Below are 26197 nucleotides of genomic sequence, written 5' to 3' on the forward strand. Positions count from 1 at the left end.
TTCTCTAAGCTGGATAAACTGTTATGGAGACATCTGTTCATTTTTGGGAGTTCTTGAGAAAGTGGCAAAAATATACTTTTTAAAGTAGTAATAATACAAAAAATTTTTTTTTGTGTGTGTGTGAAATATTACAGTACCTTTGCATGGGTCAAATTCAAGCTGATTCCAGACTAATCACTTGAATGTAAAAAGTTTTTTCTAAGTCTATCAATTTAAATGTTCGATAAAATAATACTGACCCAAACCTCAACTATTGTCAGTTAGAATTTAGAAGTAAATTTTTGGTTCAACTAACAAATATCATTTACCTTGTCCACTTAACATCTTAAAATTAATTTTCTCTGGAGAGAAAGAAATATTAATGAAAATTTCAGGATTTCAGATATAGGAGATATTTATTTCTTCCATCTGCACAATTAATTATGATATAGGCAAATGATTAATTTTTGTGATAATAGTTTGTCCTGTTTAAGTGGTTATAAAACTGGATAAAAAGTAAAAACTATTATGAATAAACTTCCTGATAAAGCTACTGAGACATCAATTTAGTAATCAGAAAGTTTTACATGCTGTTAATTATCATCTTTTCCTCTCTTTGTGCTCTGAATACAACTAAGGGCCCAAAAGAGTTGATCACACACAGGCTGTGGCTAATTGAGCAGTGTTATCTAAATCATTTAATGGTTACTTTTATTTTTATTTTTTGCTATATTTGACTAAAATTGCGCCTGAAAAGGCAGTCCTCAATGATTTTTTCAAAATCAGCACTTTTCTAACATGTGAAAGTCAAATGTAATTAAAAAAACAACAATAACAAAAACAAAACAAAAATTAAATTAAATTAAAAATTTGGTTCAAAATCAAATTTGTAAAATACTTTTCATATCAAATCAAGAAACTTCTATTTGTTTTCATATAACTTTGCATTAACAGCTTTATTTTTCACTTTAATAAGTTACTTTAAACTTTATATATGTTATATGGTGTCCAACATATTCAAAGACAAACTACATTAATACTAGGTCATTGTCCTCAAGGACCTCATAGATTGAACAACTAGCAAGTAAACAGAAGATAATATGCCCTCATAAAGTGACAGCTGACACACAGCAAACCTTAATAGAGAAGTTATTGATTTTGAAAATTATTTGGTTTTGAAATTAGATGGTCCTTGAAATGACTGACGGACAAATATGTGTTATTCTGGAGAATTGCGCATGGATTTTAGGTATCCCTGTTAAAGGAAGCAACATATTAGAAGAACGTTTTGTGATTAACAGTGAAATAAAACAATGAATACTCCAATTTTCACAAATAACTTTAAATATTAAAGTAGAATAATCAAAATTAAGATAAAATATGTTTAAATATGAATATATATGTATTTCATCCTTTCTAAAAACTATTTTACAAATATTTCCTTACATATTCAAGAGAAGTGCGATGCTATAAAATATTTGAAAATGTTATATTCAGAATCCTTTATGGTACTTTTTTTAATTTACAGCATAACAGAAATGAAAATTAATATCATTCTTCAATGCTTAAATCTCATACCTTTCTTATTTATTAAGCCATATATATAAAAACATCAAGAAAAAATTTTTTTTCTGAATGACATAGCACATCCTTGGTTATAATTCTATTAAACAGAAAGTGTAAAATGGTAAAATACATGTATTCATTGTTATATTTTTAGTACATAATAAAATATTATATATATAATATAGTTAATAAGAAGTGTCTGGGTATTAGTATTATCCCTTTATGCATATATTTTTCATTTGCCTTCTAAAAGAGCCATGAGCATAACTTAGTGTAACAAAATAAAATAATAAATAAAGTCATGTACAAAGTATTTCTTACATGTTTAGAGAAAGAAAAAAAATCTTTTTCTTGCATGATCAGAGAAAGTTCTTTTGATATGAACAAAGTCAGAAAGTCAAAAAATATTATGATGGCTTGAGGGGTTTGGACAGAACTCTTATCCTCATGAATTTTCCAATTTAGATGAAAAACATTTCTTTTATTCATTTTTCTATTATAAAGAGTTCATTTTAGTAGATCAGGACCAAATGATTGGTCAAACTACTATGCACTTAATAAATTCAAATAATATATTTAACATGAATTTTGATGGACCAATAGTAATTTTGGATGGGAGTTTAAATAACATAACTAATTAGGAGGCTTAGGTTGGATTGTTTTTTCTCATTATATTCCGAATTAATCATGTCCCTCTTTGTCTATATAAATCAATTGCATATCCTCAGGCTTGTCTGTCATACAGTCTTTACCTTCTATCTATCTTGTGCATTGACTCACACTTTTAATTGATGATCTTACTTATTTTAAAACAGATGAATATTATGAAGAGAAAATATTCAAAACTATATTTTAGAGCTATATATCAGAATGAACTCCTATAATAACACCATTATTACTATATACAAATTTTCAGAAAGGTATATTGATGCAGTGTTTCAAGTTATCAAAGCAATAGTAACTAAAAAGCTAAATAAAACAAAGGGGCTATTTTGTAATAATTTCACATTTTAACTATATAAAATTATGTTTTTTTTTAACAAATATTTAGGAAACAGATGAACATTTTCTTTATAATTCTCTCTATTTTATTTTCCTTTTCAGGTGATGCAAACATCTACTATTCATGATGTTAAGCAAAAATTTCACAAAGCATGTAAGTCACATTTATACTTTAAAATTTATGTTAGTCTTATTTTTATCAAATTTATTCAGATTTATCTGTAAGAATAAGTTCAATATTATGATGAAGAGTGTGTGAAAATTATATTTCAATCTGGAAGTCAGAAATAATATTATGTTAAATAATTCTTGACTATGAACCTTCTTATGTCTTACTCTTGAATTGATGCCTTAATCCTCAAAATTCTTTTGTTTTATCACAAAACTGTTTCCTTGTTCATATGTGAACATTCTTGGTTCTAATAGGACCCTTCCTGTATATAAAATGCATTAATTAACACAATGTATTTCTTTAAGGAAATATTAAGCAATGTTTTTACTCCATGTATTTATATATGTGAAATTGTTTCCACATAAGAATTCTTTACATAATACATTAAAATTATGTTTTTTAAATTTTATTAATAGTTAAATATATTGTTATATTATTATACCACATATTATTATATATAATTATTTTATGTATTATTAAGAGATCTATTATTATTTACTTGGTGATATTTATATAAAGTTTGTTTAAATTAGATTTTTATTTTACAACTTTTTAACAAAGTTTACTTATAACTTAAACATACTAAAAATGTTTGGAATTACTAAGGAGTGTTTTTTAAATAGCTTTTTTTTTAGAGCACTTTTAGATTCATAACGAAGTTGGGCAGAAAATACAAAGTCCCCATTTACCCCTACCCACACACATACACAGCCTCCCACACCATTAACATTCCACATCAGAGTGGTACATTCGTTACAATCCATGAGTCTACACTAACACATCATTATTACCCAAAGACCTATCATTAAATTAGAGTTCATTCTTGGTGTTGTACAGTTTATGGATTTTGTTAGGGAGAATTTTTAATCCTTTGGATTTAGTTGAATGATGTTTCTTTTCTGAAAAAAATTTTTTAAAGAAGTAAGCTTTTATTTCCTTGTTTCACAAATTAAGTTGGCTGTGCCGTGAAAATATTCTTAAAGCTCACAAACTAAAACATTAAACCATTTAATAACATTTTAGAATAATACAGATAGAGTTGTTTTATTATTTTCATCATTTTCTTACAGGAAAGAATATAGGATATTTATTGAATACTTTATGTAATATGACTATGCTATACATAATGGCTAATTAAATAAAGGTAGAAGTCATTCCCATTAACCTTCAAAAGATAGTCTCATAAGGAAGACAAAAAAAAATATATATATATATATAATGTAAAAACAAAAGCCAAATAGTCGATATATCTAAAATTTATAAATTTTTGGAGGAAACTGTATTTAGAAATTTTAATAGAAACAGAAAACATATTCGGTTAGAACAGAATTATTTGAAATATATTTCAAATTCTTGCAGAAGAAGAAGTAAATTGGACATTATGTTTAATGTAGTTACCAAATAGTAAAAAAAAAAAAAAAAATGCTGCTAACACTGACAATATATATAATGGCAACAATACATATAATGGTAAAAAAAAAAAGTTATATGTTGACTGTCTTCATATTTTATCTATTTAACATATTCTAAAACCAGGTAGGACCAGGTGCTATAGGCATAAAAATTTTTTTTAAATTTAAAAAAAAAGGGATTGTAAACTGACAAGATCCTTGCAATCTGTAAGGTCAACCAAGGGCTGCCTTGCCTTTAAAAAAAATACATAAATAAATAAAAAATCAAATAAATAAAATGAGGTAAAATTGAATACTTTATTCAAATTTATAAATATATCCACATAATAATATCATATATATATTATACATGTAGCTATATCTATATAACTATACTTGTTAGTTTTTTACAGATTCTTTACTTTCTGACACCAAATTATTTTTTTATTATGAAATTTCTGATGCTGTTTATTCTCAAGCCCTGGAGTCATAATAGGAATTGTTAATCTTATAAGAAAAAAAATATAACTGTTATCAAAGACTGGTTTCCTGAGGGGAGAATGCTCCCTACATGACTTTTATCTCTAGCCTTTGTTCTCTTCCGTGTTCTGACTGATCTTGATTTCTTGTTTGCCTATTTCTAACTTCCATCCGCTTTACATTTTTTATTTTATTTTGGAACTTTTATATTGTGACTTTTCTTGTCCTATAAAATGACTACCTTGTGTTCTTCAAGGTTCATAATTTTTCAGTTCTGCTTTGTTATGTCATATTTTAGATTACCCTCCCCGGTCACCAGCTGTTGGACTAGTGAGGAAATAGAAAGGGGAGGAAACTACAATTACAACATTAGTTGTAAAAAAGAAAGAACAAGGTTTTCATGAAAAAGAGGTGCCTATTGAACTATAAATCATCTCTCTCTATATATATGCATATATACATACACACAAACATATAACTTTCATTTATTCTCTTTTTCTCATTTGATATACTGTAAATAGTGAAATGCCCTCAGCTACAAATCCTCCACTAATCTTTCTTTATCTCCACCCATTTATTCGTTACCACTTATAGTTATTATTCTTGCTTGTATCTTGATGTCTCTCCTTCAGTGATCTTCACACTCCTATCTCTATATATCACCCTCTATTCACTCCCAACTTCTCACAAGGTTTCAGAGAGAAATTAAACCTTGTCAAAACTGAGCAGAAAAATTGAGAATTATATAAATCCAGGTGACACTCTGCCTAAAACTATGTGAATATTTTCTAAGAATAATTCAGGTGAGTTTTGTTTTAATTTTCAAACTCTAGATATGTATAATATTACATATTCTAGCTGAAGAGCATAACCTTATTTTATGTTACTCAAAAGTTATTCCATGTGTTCTCGATTTTAAATGCAATTTGTTCTCTTTTGGGATACAATATAACTTTATTAGAATAATAATTATTAATATCTTTGGAAAATAATAGAACTTACAAAGAGTAACAGGCAAATGTGTGTGTGTGTGTGTGTATGTGTGTGTGTGTATACACTAATTTACATCTGTAATGATATATTCTATTTTGTGGATTTAATTAATTAATAATCAAAATATTTGCCAGAATAACAAGTAAATTTCAGTGAAAATAAATCTTGCCTAAATGCTATTTTGCTATATTTTACCATACTCAAAATTATTTAAATTTTTATGGTCTAGACCTCTAAAGACAGGAATGAATGTGATAATTTCACTGATAATGTAGAAGATATATCAATAAAGATGAATAATTCTCAAAGTAAAGGTGTAGTGAATATACTCTTCAGGAACTGTGTCATTCCTCAAAAACCAAGGAACCTCTAACAGAAATTGGAAAATATTATTGTCATACAAAGTTGTATAAAGGTAGCATTTTATCTAAATATTTTAAAAAGAAGAACTTTCCCAATTTTTTAAAACTTCTACTGGTTTTGTAGTTAAAGATTGTTGGTTACCTATCACAATAAGATAAGGTCATTTTGAAGGGCATTCTGATATCATGTTTACTCTCTAAAAAGAAACTTGCCACCAACTAGTTATTATCAATGATCACTTCTATCATTATTTAGTGGAGATAAATATTATAACTATAACCTCACTATCGTTGGGTGCTATATAAAATCCAGTGAATGCTTCATAAATATTGAATGAGATTTAATCTTTATGCAGTAACAAATCATATAACATTTAGTAAATACTTTTAGTTCTACCAAAAGATATTTTCAAAGCTTATATCAAAACATACATAACTGACAAGACTAATCCTGTGAGATTTTGATTCAGGTTGTCGAAATAAGTAATGTCCAAATCTGTAGAGAATGTTTATAATATAGAGATTATTTGATACAAACCTAGGACATATGCCAGGTAGCAAGATCTCAAATATTCCCCAGAACAGCATTTCGCAGTTTCTTTTTGCATTTAAAATTATGGAGGAAGTTGTAAGGAAGATTATAGGAAGGTAGGAAAGAAAAAACAAGGCAGGATTGGATTAAAGGATACTTAACAAGATTATGTGCTTTCTTGAGGGTAATTAGGGTTTATTTCAAAGGTGTGGTAAACTGGGTGCACAGAAACAATGGACAGGTCTTACTTAAGGCAAAGATAAATGCTTTACTAAAGAAGTTACATGCCTGTGGGTCTCAGGCCTGGCTGTTCTCAGGTGGGGCTTTGATCCAGGCTCCCGCTTGGAATAGGACCCGGGATTTAGAATGCTACATAAGTGTAGTAGGGAGTCTACACCTAAAATATGTTAACATAATTCAGCTTATTGTATCACACATGTGTGACTGAATGTCACTATTGTACTCTGTTATATGTGGACCCTATGTGGTCCCCTAGGGGATACAAGAAAGGGAGCAGCAGAAGAACAAGAGCAGAAGCGTGCTCCCCACAACAGAACTGCATTTCCTGCAATAAAGTTGATGTCTGCTGTTTCATTCTCATGTCAGCCCCTTTTGTGTTCTTCACCACCAAAACCTTCCCTTCTTGATCAGCTCAGCTCTGACAATGGCTGAGGTGAGACTATGCACCATCACCTGCCCAGTTAGGAATTTATGATTAAATCACCTTGTGAGGTTACTGGAAAGTAACTAGAAACACCTTTTATTCATCCACAACATGAGCATATGTACCAAACATATCACAAATAGTTTCCAGATAGTTCATTATAAATATTTTGAATATTTGAGATTGAAGTTTTAAAGTTTTATTACTTTTTTTTTTTTTTAAGAAAAAATTAAGTAGTAAACGCTTTGCTGTTTCTGGCTCATTTTCTTTTAAATTATTAAAATAAATAAGAATGCTCTGATATTGTGTTTAATAATAAAAATATATTTTTGGTTTATGTCCCCTTTTTGGCACAGAGCTCCTAAAACCCTTGGAATTTCTTAAGTGATAAAAACAATAAGGTTCTTTTGTTATGTTAATGAGACGATTTTTGGATAAAACCCAAGGGGCAGGGCTCAGAAAACCTGGTTGCTGAAAGAATTAACTTTGTGATTAGAGAATTGGAACTTTTGGTATCACCCCACACCTCTGTGGAGGAGAAAGGGACTGTAAATTGACTCAACTGCAAATGATTTAATCTATCATTCTTATGTAATGAAGCCTCCATAAAAACCCAAAAGGATTGGTTTTTGAGAACTTTTTGTCGGTGAACTGGGTGGTAATTTGAGGAGAGCACTATGCTCTGAGACGGCATGGAGACTCAGAGACCTTTTCCCATGCCTTGACCTATGCATTGATTTCATCAGGCTGTTCTTGAATTACATTCTTTTATAATAAACCAGTAATTTAATAGGTAACACATTTCTCTGAGTTCTGTGAGCCATTCTAGCGAATAACTGAACCCAAGGAGGGAGTCATGGGAATCTTTGATTTCTAGTCAGTTGGTCAGAAGTGCAGGTGACAGCCTAGACTTGCAGCAGAAATTTGAAGGTATGTATGTGTGTAGGGCTAGTGTGTAGAACTGAACCCTTAATTGTGGAATCTGATTCTACTTCTCCAGAGATAGTGTCAAAATTGAATTAACTTGTAGGACACTGCCATGGCAGTATCCTGAGCATTTCTTATTGGTATCAAGGGAAAACTACTCCCTGACACACATACTTGTTGGAATTGGGTGCAGAACATAAAATAGATCCTTAAATATTAAATGAAGATAACCATTGGAAATAATATCATCATTAAATTACAATGGTAATCTATGAATTTTTTCTACTCACAAATTTCGTATAACTAGTAACATATTTGTCAAAATTGGCAAACATTTGTGTCTAAGTGTTGTAGCCGCCAGCCCCCGATAGACACACGGACTACCAGAAATCAATGAGTTATAGGAGACACACTCTTTATTCAGCTAGCTGGATCTGCCAAGGGTGTCCAGACCCCAAATTAAGCAGCCCCAAAATGTAGAGGTACAAGGTTTTTAAGCCCTAAACCTCATTCTTCATTCTGTCTGAACACAAAAGTCTATTTTTCTTCTTTTTACTCACTGTCAACCCACAGGTCAGTTGTGCAAGCAGGGGGTACAGAAGCAGAAAGTTTATTGTTAGAATGTTATGTTCCTATGGATGATGGCCTATGTTCCCATGGGTGTTAGCCAAGCAGTAATTTTCCAGTCAGCACATAAGAAAATCATGAAGAGGAAGGGAAATGAAAGGAAAGCTCTTCTCTTGTAACATTTGTCTTGCTATAGTTCTTCTTTTTTTACTCAAATCTAGGTGTCTTTCATTATTAGTATTTTTGTGCTCTTCAAATATTATCCCTCAGAAACATAACTCTTAGCTTTCATTAGCATCCCTAGGCTGGAGAACTCTATCTTATTACAGAATCTGTTTCTAAAACCTGCAAGATATATCTCCATATAATTGCCCTTTGATACTTAAAAATCTGTATTCTTCTTTGAAATAAATCTCTCTTTGTTAAATTTCATATTTTCTGTTATTATGGCACCATCATTTACTTTGTTTCTTGGACATTCGAATCACTTAAAGAATGTTGTTTATTAAGTTTAAATTGCCTTAGGTGGAGTATTTCTATTCCTTTCTCCATGCTTACTCACACCTTTTTAAATTACTCGGAATAGTCTTTCTATCTTTAAAAATATTTACTGATTTATCAAGATATAAATGCCTTTTTGTTCTCTATGAGAATTTCTCTGATTCTATCTATACTTGGATTTTTTAATTTAAAAATTATAGCAACATCAAAGGTGAGCAAATACTATGCTTTATAATATCTTTGCATGTTCTACACTAGCTACTTTACATTAAAATTTGTAATAATGAAAATATAGTTAACATTTATCAAATACTTTATGTCATGAATCTCCCATGTAGTAATTCTTTAATATGCATGACTTTATAATCATCTAGTTGTATTATAATTATTATTTTATAGATGAGAGTCTAAAAAAAGATTAGATTACTCGCCCAAGGTCACATAGGTAACAAGTAGAAGAGCTGGAATTTAAATTCACCACTAACCTGTATTGCCTCTATTTTACTGAACCATATTTTTCATTAATTTCTTCTGATAGAAATCCAAATAACATTTGTTTATTTTACTTTGGAAAGGGTATCATTAGTCCCCATTTACAAATAGGGAACAGACTAGAAAGTTTTATAAATTATATAATGAATAATAGTACTATCAATCAAAGCATAGTTCACAATTTGTTACAGTGACCGAAATTCCTGTCATATGGCACCTAAGAACACTATTGAATTAAAAATAACAGTTAATAAAAATAAAAGAAAGAATGCAAATATGGCTGGAAAATGCTAATAGAACTTCTTCTATGAGACCAACCTAAAAATTAATAGTATATGAACTGAAGAAAAAAGTGAATGGCAATCAGCTGAAGTATAATTTGTACACTAACTCTGTGCCAATAAAGAACTTTCTGAAAGAAAAAGTAAAATAATTTGCCCATGACTTGCATGTTATCTATTAGTTAACAATACCATAAGAAGTTTCGGTGATATTTATAATCTACTGTACTACTTGTCTCTGCTGTTCCCAGAAAGAGCCCTATGAAAAAAGCAAGGAAAGAAACAATTAAATTAGCAAACCAGTTGCAGTTTGGGCCACATAAAAGGCTGTACAATATATTGTAACAGGTAAAGAACATATAAATCATACTGGTGTGTGTCCTGTTAGGAACTGGGCCACACAGCAGGTGAGTGGCTGGCAAGTGATTGAAGCTTTATATATATTTGCAGAAGCTCCCCAGCTCTGGCGTCACCACCTCAGCTCTATCTCAGATCATCAGACATTAGATTCTCACGGGAACACCAATTCCTGGTGCCAAGAGGTTGGGGACCACTGATATAGTATAGAATAATGTGTATTCTCTAGGCAATTTTAAAGGAGCCTCCTCACATCAGAAACATGGCACATGAGGGATCTCTCTGGATCTCTCTCCCTGAAATAACAACAAGCTGAATGAACATTTACAATTCAACCAATTATACTCAACATGCACGCAAGCAAAACTGAGAGATCTGCGCATCAGAGCATCAGAAGATGAGCAAATTGCATGAGTCTCAGAGGCAGATTAGGAGAGAGAAATAAAGGAGCTGTGATATGTAGCCAGGGCACCCTGCAGGAGGAAGAGGAGAGGAGATTTAATGGCCAGTTCTTAGTTCTTTGAATCTCCTTACAGGGTTTCCTATGTGATCAGCATATTCTATGCAGCAGAGCCCAGGGAGCAGGGCAGAGAGCAGGGCAGAGACTGAGTGTAGAGGAACAATAGCTGTGTCTTAGCAGCCACCATTGCCAAGCAAGAGGCTGAGTCACAAAGTCCGGCCATATCCCTACCATCAGCTCAGAGTGCACCCTCCTCCAACCATATCCTCTCAGAACTAACACCACCAAGCCCCATGGGAATTTGAGCATTCACTACTGAAACACACTACAGCCATGGTGATATCAAAGCAAGACAGCTGAAATCTGGAGGACAGCACTACTGGAAGGGATACAGATAAACACACTGCAAGCCTTTCCCAGTTAACACCAACTCCACCCAATTAAACAGATTTGGAAGGAAGCAGCAAAACACTGCATCTGACTGTTGGGCAGTAATGGCATTTTCAGAAGCTCAGACTCACATCACCCATCACATCCTTCCACAGGAGTAGAGCCCTAGGACAAAGGGACCTGATTGCAGAGGATGCACAGAAAACCACCAGAGAGAGAGGGGCATTTTTAGCTTCAAAGCAGAGATCCAAGAGGCTTGGATGCCACCTACAAGGAAAAAAAAAAAAAAGCTCATTCTTATTACCTCCTAAAGGAAGATCACTCTAATATATATATATATATATATGTATGTATATGTATGTATATTTAATATATATATGTATATTTAAAGCAAAATATACTCCCATTAATGCCCAGGCAGAGAAACAGTCCATTAAACACCATGAACAACCAAGGTGACAAAGCACCTCAGAAAAAAGTGAAAAATATCCAGAAAAAAAGATGAAAGACAGAGAAATATGCAATTTAAATGACAGAATTCAAGAATGTCCTTAGGAAAAACCTCATTGAGATGCAAGAAAATTCAGACTGACATTTCAAAGAAATTAGAACCAAAAGCAGCGAACAACAGGAATACTTTATGAAGGAGACTGAAACTCTGAAAAAGAACCAAATAAACTTCTGGAGATGAAGAACTCAAAAAAAATAAATGAAGAATAAAATAGCAATATTAGGAAATAGAGCTGACCAGACAGAGGAAAGAACTAGTGATATCGAAGATAGAAATCATTAATGAGATATAGTAAGAAACTATGTTTTAGACAGAAGGAAGAGTGAGACCTGAGAATTAAAAATTTAAAAGAACTCTACAAGAACTATCTGACACCATCAGAAAAAGCAACATAAAAATAATGGGAACATGGAAGGAGAAGAGAGGGAGAAAGGAACAGAGAGCATATTCAAACAAATAGTCAGTGAGAATTTCCCCAACCTATGGAAAGAACTACATCTTCGAGTCCAAGAAGCAAACAGGACACCCAATTATCTCAACCCAAAAAGGCCTTTTCCAAGAGACATTATATTAAAACTGTCAAAAATTAATGACAAAGAAAAACTTCTCAAGGCAGCCAGGGAAAAAAGACAGTGATTTATAAATGCAAGTCCATTAGACTATCATTGGACTTCACAGCATAAATGTTATCAGCAAGGAAGGAGTGGAACTAAATATTCAAATTATTTGAAAAAAAATGATCAGCCAAGAGTAATATATCCACCAAAGCTCTACTTTAGATATGAAGGAGAAATAAAAACCTACCAGACATACAAAAACTGAGGAATTTTCCACCACAAGGCCTATATTACAGGAAATACTGAAGGGGGTCATTCTATCTGAAACAAAAGGATAAACAAAATGCATAATTATGAGTAAGATGACTAACAAGCAGGCAAAAGTAAGACAGTGAAATCCTTATTAAGAACAGGGTATTAGAAGCTTAAATATTATATAATGGTTAAAGACCACCCCCCCCCAAAAAAAACACCTTTAAAAAGATAAGAAGACAATAGCTACTGCAACTAGAAATGAATGTTTAGTATATATAGGGATAATGCGAGACAACAAAAGCAGAAAAGGGGAAGGAGCAAAGGGAAATAGAGATACAGAAGAAAATAGATAACTGTATATAAATAACTATCCTTTACATAAACTAAATGGTAACCACACACCAAAAATCCAGAACAAGTCCAGAACTGAGACATAATATAAAACAGGAGGGAACAGAGGGAAAAACCATAAAACATCGCAAATTAAAATAATAGACAGAAACACAAAGACAAAGAAACAATTGAGACACTAAGCTACAGAAAACAAAAGATAAAATGGCTATAGGAAATTCTCATACATCGATAATCACCCTAACTGTAAAATGACCTGAATTCACTAGTCAAAAGGCAGAGAGAAGCAAATTGTATCAAAATACAAAACCCAACCATATACTGCCTTCAAGAATACCTCTGAGCTGCAAGAACAAATGTAGACTCAAAGTGAAAGGGTGGAAAATGATACTCCAAGCAAATGGCATCCAGATAAGCAGGTGTAACATAATTATATCTGACAAAATAGACTTCAAGATAAAAATGAAAATGAGAGAAAATGAGAGACATTACATAATGATAATGGGAGCCATACATCACGAAGACATAACACTTATCAACATTTATGCTCCCATTCAGGAAGCACCAAAATATATAAAACAATTGTTAATAGAACTAAAGGGAGAAACTGACAAAAACACAATTAGAGTAGTAGACCTAAATACTCCACTGAACATCCATAAGGAAATATCAACTTTAATGACACATTAAACCAATTAGACATATTTGACATTTACAGAGACTTTCATTCCAAAACACCTTTTCTAGTGCACATGGAACATTCATAAGGATAGACCACATATTGGGAAACAAAACTAGACTCAACAAATAAGAAAATTTAAATAATACTAAGCATATTCTCTGACCATAACACTTTGAAATTAGAAATCGACTGCAAAAAAAAAAAAAAAAAAAAAAAAGCAGGAAGAATCAGAAATATGTGGAGATTAAACAACATGCTACTGAAGAATGACTGACTGGGCCATAGGAGAAATAAAAAAAAAAAGAGATCAAGAGATACTAATAAACAAATGAGAATGAAAGAACCACATATCAAAACTTTTGGGACACAGCACAAGTGATAATAAGAGGAAAGTACATGCCATTACAGGCCTATCTCAAGAAACAAGAAAAATTCCAAATAAAGAACCTAGCACTGCATCTTCAAAAACTAGGAAAAGAACAAATGAAGACCAAAATCAGCAAAATTAGAGCAGAATTAAATGAAATTGAGAACAACAACAACAACAACAAACAATAAAAAAAAATCAATGCAACAAATATCTGGTTCTTTAAGATTAATGAAATTGACAACTACGTGGCTAGACTCACTAAAAAAAAAAAAGACAAAGGACACAAATAAAATCAGAAATGAAAAAGAAGAACTTAGGACAGATACCACTAAAATACAAAGTATCATACAAGAATATTCTGAAAGATTTTCTGCCACCAAGTTCAATAACCTAGAAGCAGGTTCCCGGAAATGTACAAACTTCCTAGACTGAATCATGAAAAATTAAAAATCTAAATAGACCAATCAACAGTAAGAAAATTGAACAATCATCAGAAAGCTCCCCAAAGTAAAAGTGCAGAACCAGATGACTTCTCTAGTAAATTCTACCAAACATTCAAAGAAAATTTAAAATACCTGCTTTTCTCAAACTTAAAAAAACAAAAACACAAAACAAAACAAAAAAAAACGGAGGAATTATCTATACTTCCTAATTCATTTTAACATTACCTTGATATCAAAACCTGGTAAAGATAACACACACAGAGATCAAACAAACAAAAGTATAGACCAATATCTCTAATGAACGTAGTTGCAAAATGTCTAAACAATATTCTAGCAAATTGAATAAAACAATACATTAAAAATATTATATCATGATCAAGTAGACTTATTCCAGGGATACAGGGATGGTTTAACATATGCAAATCAATTAATGTGATACATCACATAAATAAAACAAAAGATAAAATTCTTTGACCATATCAGTAGGTGCGGGAAAAGCATTTGACAAGATGCAGCATTCATTTGAGATTGAAACACTTAACAAACTGGGTATGGAAGGAAAGTATCTTGACATTATAAAGTCCACATAAAACAAACCCTCAGCTAACGTGATACTTAATGGTGAAAAACTAAAAACTTTCCAAGATCAGAAACAAGAGAAGGCTGTCCCCTACCACCACTATAAATCAATATAGTGTTGGAAGTCCTAGCTAGAGCAATCAGGCTAGAGAAAGAAATAATGGCATCCAAATTGGGAATGAAAAAGTCCAACTATCACTTTTTGCAGATAACATGATCATCTATATAGAAAACCTTAAAGTCTCCTCCAAAAATGATTAGAAACTATAAACAATAATTGTAAAGTCTCAGGATACAAAATCAAAGTACAAAAATCCATAGCATTTCTACATACTAACAATAAATTTTCAGGAAAAGAAAAAAGAAAAAAATTCTTTTTGCATTGCAGCAAAAAGAATAAAATACCTAGTAATAAACCTAACAAAGCATGTGCAGGACCCATACACTAAAAGCTATAAGACTGTATTAAAAGAAATTGGACAAGACACAAAGAAATGGAAAGATATTCCATATTCATGAACTGGAAGAATCGACATTGTTAAAATGTCTTTATTACCTAAAGCATTATGCAGATTTAATGAAATCCCCATTAAAATCTGACTTTTTAAGGAAATCAAACAAAAAAAAAAAACATTAGATTTGTATGGAAGCACAAAAGACCCCAAATAACCAAAGCTATCCAGAGGGGAAAAACAAACAAACGAACAAACAAACAAGGCTGGAGATATCACTCTGCTTGATTTCAATTTGTACTACAAAGCAACAATAATCAAAACAGCATAGTATTGGCAAAAATCAGACACAAGGACCAATGGAATAGAATTGGGAGTGCAGAATTAAACTCCTGCATATATAGGAAAATAATTTTTGACGAAGAAGCCAAAACATACAGTGGGGAAAAAAAAAGCCTCTTCAATAAATGGTGCTGGGAAAACTGGGATCCCACCTGCAAAAGAATGAAACTAGACTTCTGTCCGTCACCATACACTAAAATTAACTCCAAATGGATCAAAGACCTAAGTGATAGGTCGTATAGAGGAAAACATAGGTACTAACCTGATTGACCTTGGATTTAGAGTGTTTTTTTTTATGAATTTGACCTAAAAGGCAAGGGAAGTAAAAGTAAATGGGACTATATCAAATTAAAAAGCTGCGCAGGAAATCATCAACAAAGTAAAGAGGTAACCATCCAAATGGGAATATATATTTGCAAACGATGCCTCTGATAAAGGTCTAATTATTCGAAATAAATAAAGAACTAATACAACTCAACAATAAAAAAGCAAACCATTTAAAAAATGGGCAGAGGACCTGAACAGACACTTGTCCCAAGACATACAAATGGCCAACAGATAAGAAAAGATACTAAACTTCACGGGGTATTAGGAAAATGCAAATCAAAACCACAAGGAGATACTATCTCATACCTGTTAGAATGGCTATCATCAACAAGATAAGTAATAATAAGTGTTGGAGAGGCTGTGGGAAAAAAAGGAACTCTCATACACTGCTGGAAGGAATATAAAATAGTACAACCACTGTGGAAAACAGTATGGAGTTTCCTCAAAAAAAAAACTAAGAATTGGATTACCATATGACCCAGCAATCCCTCTTCTGTATATTTATTCATAAAACTTGAAAAACATTTGTCCACAAAGATATATGAACCCCAATGTTTATAACAGCATTATTTATGGTGGCCAAGACATGGAAAGAACCAAAGTGTCCTATGATAAATGATTGGATAAAGAAGATGTGATACATATGTACAATGGAATATTACTCAGCCATAGGAAAAGATGAAATACTGCCCTTTGCAACAAAATGGATAGATCTTGAGATAAGTATGCTAAGAAAAATTAGTGAGAAAAAGTTGAAACCCATGTAACTTCACTAGTATGTGGGATATAAAGCTGAAAACAACAAATGAACATGACAAACAAACAGATTCATAGGCATGGACACTGGATTAGTAATCACCAGAGGAAATGGGGGCAGAAGGGTGGTAGATGGGGGAAAAGGGGTCAAATATTTGGTGATGGAAGGAAGCTTAATTTTGAGTGGTGAACAGACAATGCAATATATATACATGACATACTGTTGAATTGTACACTTGGAAATTATTTGATTATATCAATTAATATCACCCCAATAACTTTAAATTTAATTAATTAGTTAATTAAATTATGAATTAAAATAATGAATGAATGAATGAATGAATGAATGGATACACAAACAAACAAATAAATGGAATCCCTTGGACAAGGCTGTGGAGTTCTCTGATCTTTCCACAAAAGAATCTAAAAAAATTACAAATGCAACCAAGGAAAGAAGTGGCAGATTTTTTTTTTAAACGTCCTCTATTGATAACTCAAGAATTAGATATCTATAATAGTTACTTCAGTAAAGAGAATTATGAGCTTTGTCAAAAAATTAATGAAAAAATGGAATAATTTGACAAGTATTTATTTTTTGGTAAAGGTCAAAGTTACATTTGGTGAAAACTATGAGAATTAAGTGGCTATTCACATTCTATGAATTTAATCACCGAAGTCCAGTAAGGCCATTTTAATAGTGGACAGCAATATCACCATTTTTTAATATTACATGTAGAATTCAAGAATGAGGTAAGTTTAAGGACCTGTTAGTGTTGATATTCTGGGTATTGAAAAAATTCTCAGAAATGTGCCAACTAGACACAAAGAAACTGGATTATAAGCACCCTCCTTCCCCCAGCCGAAAATAACAAAAGAGTTCAATCAGGTTGCTGCATCCTCGATAAGCTTCAGAGAAAATATTTGATGAAAAGAGTGATATTTCATGAATTATATTTCAGTCATTTAACAGGATTTTCAAAATCTCTCTTCATTTAGCATACTATATACATAATTTAACCATTTTATGCCCCATATTGCTAACTTTTGTTCAGATTTAGAGAAAGGATCATTATAATTGTGAAGCCCAATAATATTTTGTAATTTATAAAATTTTATTTCACAGAAAATATTTTCTTTCCACATGATTATTTTACAACATAATAGTTTGAATTGTATCAACAATTTCATCTTTAAAAAATATTTTTTTTCTTTGCTTTTTGAGTAGCAAAAGATAATTATTTACTTTAACTTAGTTCAACAAATATTCATTAATCAAGTTAAATGACCAGGTACTATGCTATACTACTAAAAGATGAGTATTCTTAATGTAGCCATCAAGAATTTCTAGTATGCAGAAACACATACATGTATACATACACATACACAGATTAAATGACATTCTAGAATTGATTAATGTTAATGCATTCATTAAGAATTATGAAAATTTTATTTTTAATAAAGTTAATTAATGTTACTGTGTGACCATAGAGCCTGTCTTGATGGTAAAAATAGTTGAGATAATATTTCCAACTCTTTTTATGAAGCATATTTCAACATAGTGCAACAACTTTATATGTTAATGGAGAAAAATATTAAATCTTAAAAAAAGTAATTCTAGAGGAAGATTGCTTCCCTAATCTTAAATTTAAAAAAAATAATCCATTTGCTCTTAAAATGTCCCTGAAATAAAAAAATTTAAATAATCTATGTATCATCCACCATGATTTAAGAGCTGCAAACATACTAAAGTAATACTTTGAGACAATCTATCTCATTTTGCTATATAATATTTACTGTAAATCACAAAGTATAATAATACATTGTCTAAAACATAGTTTCTTACTATATCTCATTAATGTTTTCTATTTTGAAATTTAGCTAAAGATGTACAGAATATTATAATTTTGTTGTCTCTAACTCTTCTTAACTAAAAGGCCTTTGTCATAAATACATTTCTTAAATTTCTTAAGCTAGTTTTTTTTTTTTCTTTTTTCTTTTTTTTTTCTTTTTCTTTTTTTTTTTTTTTTTTTTTTGGTGGTTTCAATCTAAACCACAGTATAGGGTGAAATAAGTCAGATAGAAAAAGTTGAGAATCATGTGATTTGACTTATATGTGTATAAAACTAAAAGCAACAAATGAATCAGACAAACAAATAAAAATTTATAGACACAGACAGCAATCAGTGGTTACCAGAAAAAAAGGCAGAGTAGATAAAGGTGAAGACGGTCAAATATATGATGCTGGAAATTTGACCTGGGGTGGTGAACACACAACACAATATACAGAAGATATATTACTAAACTGTATATTTGAAACCTATAATTTTATTAACCAATGTCAACCCAATAATTTTAATTAAAAATAATATTAAAGGAAAAATAAATAAACCACAATGCAAATCACTGGCACATATTAGTGTCCCAGAATGGAAAATAAACCTCTTTACTGTGACTACCTTAGGATACTGTTCAAATTTACATTGTTGTAGAATTAATGCCATCTGATACAGAAGTGTTAAGAGTTCTGTTTATTTATATGATATATGATTGTTTGCAGTATCTTAGGAGATCAGACTGTTAGAAAGGTTTGGCTATTTGCCAGTCAAGGTTCATGTAATAAAACTTCTATAATCCTCAAGCATCAAAATCATTGGATTAGGAATATTTAAACTTGAACAAATACCTACATAATATTCTAATATCAAATATTAGAACAGTTAGTCTATTTATAGCAAATGATTGATTTTCAATTTACATTTGGACATATGACTGTGAGCAAATATTTAAATTTCAAGATAGATATCTAGAGAGTGAGAAAGACTGGTTAACATACTCTAAAAAAGTATATATATATATATATATATACACATACATACATACATACATACATACATACATACATACATACATACATACATACACATAGAGAGAGAGAGAGAGAGAGAGATAAGATAGATAGCACACAGAGCACTAAAACCACTGGTATAATGTCAAAGATTATCTCTCAAACTTTAATGAACATTCGATTTTCTTTTTCTTTTTCCTTCTCCTTTTTTTTCCTTCCTTCCCTCCTTCCTTCCTTCCTTCCCTCCCTCCCTCCCTCCCTCCCTCCCTCCCTCTCTCCTTTCTTTCTTTCTTTCTTTCTTTCTTTCTTTCTTTCTTTCTTTCTTTCTTTCTTTCTTTCTTTCTTTCTTTCTTTCTTTCTTTCTTTCTTTCTTTCTTTCTTTCTTTCTTTGCATTTTGGCTGCTACTGTTTCTGATTAAATTGCATTTATTACCAGGATTATGGGCATAATGTACGATGAGTAATATAAAAAAACAAGGGGCCTATTAAGATATAGCTTGAAGCAGCATTAGTCCTCTCTCTTCCTTGAGAGTTTTTTCCTTAAGGAAATTTTCAAAAAGTCACGGAATGTATTACAGTGTAATTTTATATAAACAATCTTAAAACAAGCACATGAGATTTTAAATGCTGCATTAATGATACTTCATTATAGTAAGAAAAGTTAAAGTGAGTTATTTATTGTATACATTTTCTTATCTAGCTAGTTGATGAAAAACATATTTCTCACATTTTATAAAACAGTTCATATTCAAAAAGTTACTCAGGTTCTATCATAAATTTCTTGAAAATATAAATAATCTCATTTTTAAATCTAGATGTACTGAATTGTATTTTTTTATATAATCCCAAAATATAATAGTCTGCCAATGTCTCATTTTCAAAGTATGATTATTTTGTTTAATTTGTATATACTTTGTTGGCACAGCATTGAATCAATAAATAAAATTGTTTTTGCAAGATAATAATAGCTTCACTTGTTACAATAATAAAATGATGAATATACAAGATAAATTTCTAAAAATACAAAAACTTACAAAGAATAAAGCATTATCGACCTATTAACATTTTCACAAATGTATAAGGATATCTCTGTGCCTATATACACAATTTCACATATTTTTAACATCGTTCTCTAGTATCTTTCCCTATAAACATATTTTCTTGATATATTTTGTGTAAATATATATTGATCTACATGATCAGTATTAGTGATGATATGCTTGGGTGCGTGATGTGCATTCTCTGGATACACATTGTAATTGCTTTGATAAAAGCAATATATGCATTTTTATTCAACAGTATTTGTTGAATGTTGAAAACTACTTATTGAACATTTATCATGTACCATGCATTGCAGTATTCACCAGAGTAATTCATGTTTGTGAACTTCTTCAGTTGCATTATGAGAATAATAAAAAGAAAGCTGTTATAAAGAAGCTCATTTGAAATCCTAACGTGTATTGCCAAGTTTTCTCTTTTAATTTATAGACCTCAAAGCAGTACTTCATAATGTCTTTTTTTCCCTTTCCTCAATAACACTGGATATTAACAACTTATTAACTTGATAATTGATGAGTGGCAAAAAATTTTTATTTAGTATTAGATTCCATTTATTGGATCATTAGTGAATTTTTTCATACTCTTATTTTCGATTTATATATATTTTTTCTGGAAATTGCCTTTTTATAGTCTTTACACACAACTTTGTTTATCTAAATGTTTTCATTGTGATAACATATAAAAGCTTTATAAATTAGTGTACAGGTCACACACATTTTCCCATTTTTGCTGGAAAATTAAATTTTATAGATCTAAATTAATCAATTATTTTATATTTTGTTTTGTGCAGTATATTTAGAAGTATTTTTCTCTTCTAATCTTTAAAAAATGTTGTTTATGTTTTATTCTCACATTTGTAAGTTATAGTTTTATTTTTATATAAACATTTTTTAGTATCTGGAATTTATGTGAATATAAGGAATGAAGTACAGAATTCTCAACATTTTAGTTTTTCATTTTAATTTTTATAAATTTAAATTCTAGTCATACATTATATTAATGAATTTATATAGCTACTTTCTCTTTTTTAGATATATTTACATTATTTGTTTTTAAAAACCATATCTAAATCTTAGAGAATTATTTCTACTTTAAAAATATTTTCTTGGTCATTTATTTTGTATTATGGTTTCTTCTTTCTTTGATCATTTGATCATGTAACTTCTTGATATCTCTTTATTTTTTAGGGTTCCATAATTTTGAATTACAAACATTTTCAAGGACATGACATTTTATGAATAACATAATCTAAATATATCTATATCTTTATGTATCATTTTTCAATAGTTACCGAATATGACACTGTATAGTGCTCTTATATTTCTACCATTTGTTTTAGTGAGCACTAGTTCTCTCCTGAAATGAATTAGAATAAAATATTCATGAAATAAATCCACATTGACAAAGTTTTTAGTTATAGTATCATCTGAAAGATAAGATAATATAGTAGTATTGTGTTGTAATATATATGTATTATGTGCACTTTAATATACAAACTTTAGAAATGTATGCATGTGTGTGCGCACATGTGTGTGTCTGTGGGATTATACGGTAGGGCATTATCATAAAATACATATATAGTGAAATATTTGATAATTTTCTCCTATGGAGCTGAAAAAGCATAGAAATGCTCTAAAGTCTGTCTTCAGAAAATTATCAAATACTTTTATTTGAATTAAGCAATCATTTCTGGCTAAATTTTTTTAGTACAGAAAAAATTAGAAACTCCAAACAATGATTAATAATGTTCTTTAGAATATTTAATTTCCTATTACAGTACCTTTTGAGTTTAAAAGCCTATGTTGGTTGTTTCCAAACTGTACCTAAATAATGTAAAAAAGTCAAAAGTAAAAGATTTAATCTAGACAGAAAATTTTAGATAGATATTCTCTAATATCACTTTGAAGTTGACTGAATATTTATCAAGTGAAATATGTATATTTTGTAAAAATCCACAGTACATTATTCCTCTGTCTTACTTTTTAAATTTAAGTCATTTTCACACATAAAAACTCCACTACTATAAGTTTCATGTTGTTCTAGTATATTGGCTTTAAATTTTCTTTTTTTTTTTTTCCTACTTACCTACCCAACTTTTCTCTATTTTCTTTGAGAGCTCTTGTATCTGTAGGCTTACAGATATTATTTCCTTCATTCTAATTCCTGGAATTATTTTGAAAATTATATATAAATGATAACCATCCAATATGCTTCTCTGGAATTTTTTCTCCCTCTCTGCTTTAGCTCCTTATCCACTTATTCACACATTGAGATTTGTTATAATTTACTTTTAGTATTTGAAATTCTGAACAAACCACATGACCATCTACCATTCTAAATGTCTCACTCTTCTTTAGAAGCCTCAGTTCTGGAATTTACTGAGATTATTTATAGTCACTAGAATACCATCCTTTTTTTGAGGTGCCATCTAGCTGAAAACTGTATTTGATACTTTATATAAACCATTCCTTTACTGGTTGATCCATATCAAACTCTTAGCTCCATTATGGTATCATCTCTATATACTCTTAGAATATTTATTCCTTGAAGTCTCTTTTTTCTATATCTCCAAATGTTTGTTTCTTTATTCTTTTATCAAAAATTTCCCAATTTATAAACCACTTTTAGCAATGTCATCATTTCTTCACCTGTCCATCACTTACTACTCACTTCAAAACAGATTTCTTCATCAGCTTGCCAAGATCTATCTAAGGTTACTGGCAGTTTTTGTTTGTTTGTTTCTTTATTTGTTTTTCTTTTTACTAAAGCAGTGGATCATTTTTGGTCATTTGTAACTTGAACTGTCAATTGCATTTAACATGTATGCCACATTTCTTTTTGACTCCTTCTGTTTGATTGTAACTCTCTGCCTACTTGATACTAAGATATTATACTTTCAACTTCTCTGATCCCTCTTTCTCATACTTTTTGGAGGACTCATGATTATTTGCTTCTTAAGTATTATTACTTCTAAGGTTCTATCTTCAACATTTTTCCCTTTTGATTCTACATTTTTTTTCTCTATGTGCTCTCAATAATTCCCATGGTTTTGAAAAATATCACTAATGAATGAATGAAATCAAAACTGCCTCCTTCCCAGAACTTTTGTCTGTATATGACTGTATGTTAAACAGCCAATGTGGCTGTTTACAAATGACCAAAAATGATCCACTGCTTTAGCAAAAAGAAAACATTCTAGCTTTGTGTATCAAATTCTAATGAATTCCTGCAGAGGTGTCTGCAAGACATACACGATATTGCAATGCCACATTGGCTGTTTAATTTGAATGTTTTTCATACTGAAAACATTCAAAATTTTTTATAAATTCCAAGAACTGGAATGAAGTAACTCTTGGGACACTAAATAAGTAAAATGTACTTCATACTGAATTATCCCGCAGTATAAAAATGCCATTAAAATGCCCTAGAGTTTATTGATGTGAAATATTTTCAACTTCAGAAGTGTTTATCTGCTTTCCCTGAAAACTGTTTTTTTGGATTTCTCAGTATTTAAAGTAATGTGATAATTAGAAATCATATTCACTGTAGGCATTCTGTTTATATTTGAAGCTATTGAGTTTAGGGAATGGCAAATTAATGTTACTTGCCTAATTGCAAAACAACCAAAATATCTCAATTTTAAGAACAACTATTTGTGTATACATGTGGCTATGTAGTTATGTGTATAGCCATACTATAGTTATTAAAATTCATAGATTTTGTGTTGCAATATGGTTTTTTGAAAGGGGTCACTGACTATTAAGTAAATGACTACTACTAAAAATAATTAACAATTATATGCTATTACATTGGTAGATTTGAAATCTTACAATTACATTTTAAATATTTGGAAATTTAATGTAGATACTTATAACCCTCTCCTGCTGGATATATTTTCTCATATACAGACTTGCTCTAGTATCTTATTCCTATTACCCTACTATCTCCAGCATCAAGTTCAAGCTCCTTATGGCATATAAGGAATTCACAATGCCCTCATACTCTATATTTATGTATGTGGGTTATTATCTTGGTAGAAACAAACAAATAAACAAAAACAGCAATAGCTAACACTATTAAATAGATAATTTAAGGGGTGGAGTGGGGAATGTTTCCTTGTTTTTGTTCCTGTTAAACAACAGTTGTATGTTGATTGCGAGATTATTCATACTTGATTATTTATTGCACTATTTGTTTCTGTAACAATAATTAGTTCACATATGATTAACAAATAGAGAAATGATTTAGCATAATCTGGAATTTATAATTGTTCATACACATTTTTTTCTGAACATGATCATTTTTCACCACCAAGAAATAGTAGCTAAACGTGAAGTATGTTATGCGAACACTTGAAGTTGCAGATGAACAGACACTATATCACAACAACCATTTCTTACCTGGATCAATTTGCCCATGACCTCTGCCTTGGAAATAATTATTTTCTATTTCTCCCAATCTTTGTTCATTTTAGCAGTTGCAAAATCTTCCTTACACACACATTTCCATCAATTTTTTTTCCTTTTTAAACAGAAGATAAAGCCCTATATTTTTAGTATTATTTATTTGTTAAAACAATCTTTTTAACTGTACTGGTATTTCTATTATAATTATTATTGATTTCTCTTAGTGATCACAGTACAGAATTGTACAGACATTAAAATTTTCCCCAACTCTATTTTCTCATAAATCCTGTTGTTTTTAGTGTGATTTTGCAGAAGAGGTATTTCAAGAATGCTTATATCATATGTTAACAGAAATTCTATCTACACAAGTGATATATGGTTTTAAAACTATAGTTAATAACACTTTTTAAATTAGTTCTTGACAGTTTTCGGTAATTTATCTCATTTAAAGCTCATAACATTCCTGATAGTTAGATACCTTTGTTGCCTCTCTGCTTTAAAACATTTTTTTTTTTTTTTTTTTTGCTTAACAGATGAGAAAAATACAATTCTGAGAGGTAACATGCCCAAGATAAATAAAATAACTGGTAGATTATAGTCTCAGGATTTAAACTCTGTCAATGCCCACTGACTCTGTAGTTAACTAGCAACAAAATATTGACTCTTTATATGGGAAAATATTTATTATAAGTCACTAATCTCAAAATATTGACTCTTTATACTGGGAAAATATTTATTATAAGTCACTAATCTCACACGTGATTAAAACCATGTTGTACATAACTACCAAGTCTCCTTTTATAAGAGGCCATGTATATATTCAAATCATGTAAAATCTCACATGCCTCTGTGCTAAGCACTGCATATATAGTTGTCATAAAAATGATCATGGCTACCTGTTCTCATGGTTATTGCATAACAGTAAGAAGAAATGTATATTAAACATCTTATTAGGTACATAAAATAACTTCATATAGAAAGATCAAGAACAAGGTTATGGGAGAAGATAACTGCAAAGTTCATACTGAGATCAGGGAAAGTTTCTCTATATAAGAGCCATTCAAAAACTCATATTCAGACACAGAAAATAGAATAGTTGAATATAATAAGTTTTGGTGTTTTCCAAGTAGCGAAATAGAGGGAAAG

General features: G+C 30.4%; 1 protein-coding gene across 2 annotated transcripts in view; it reads left to right on the forward strand.

The window, feature by feature from the left end:
* Positions 1-26197, forward strand: part of TECRL (trans-2,3-enoyl-CoA reductase like) — a 98126-nt gene that overhangs the window by 25966 nt on the left and 45963 nt on the right. For both annotated transcript variants that reach the window (XM_036227893.1, XM_036227894.1), the window contains exon 2: positions 2650-2701. In XM_036227893.1, coding sequence (XP_036083786.1) covers positions 2650-2701 — 52 coding nt within the window. The remainder of the gene's footprint in view (positions 1-2649; positions 2702-26197) is intronic.

The sequence above is a fragment of the Rousettus aegyptiacus genome, unplaced genomic scaffold, assembly GCF_014176215.1.
Source record: "Rousettus aegyptiacus isolate mRouAeg1 unplaced genomic scaffold, mRouAeg1.p scaffold_m13_p_10, whole genome shotgun sequence".
Taxonomy (NCBI): domain Eukaryota; kingdom Metazoa; phylum Chordata; class Mammalia; order Chiroptera; family Pteropodidae; genus Rousettus; species Rousettus aegyptiacus.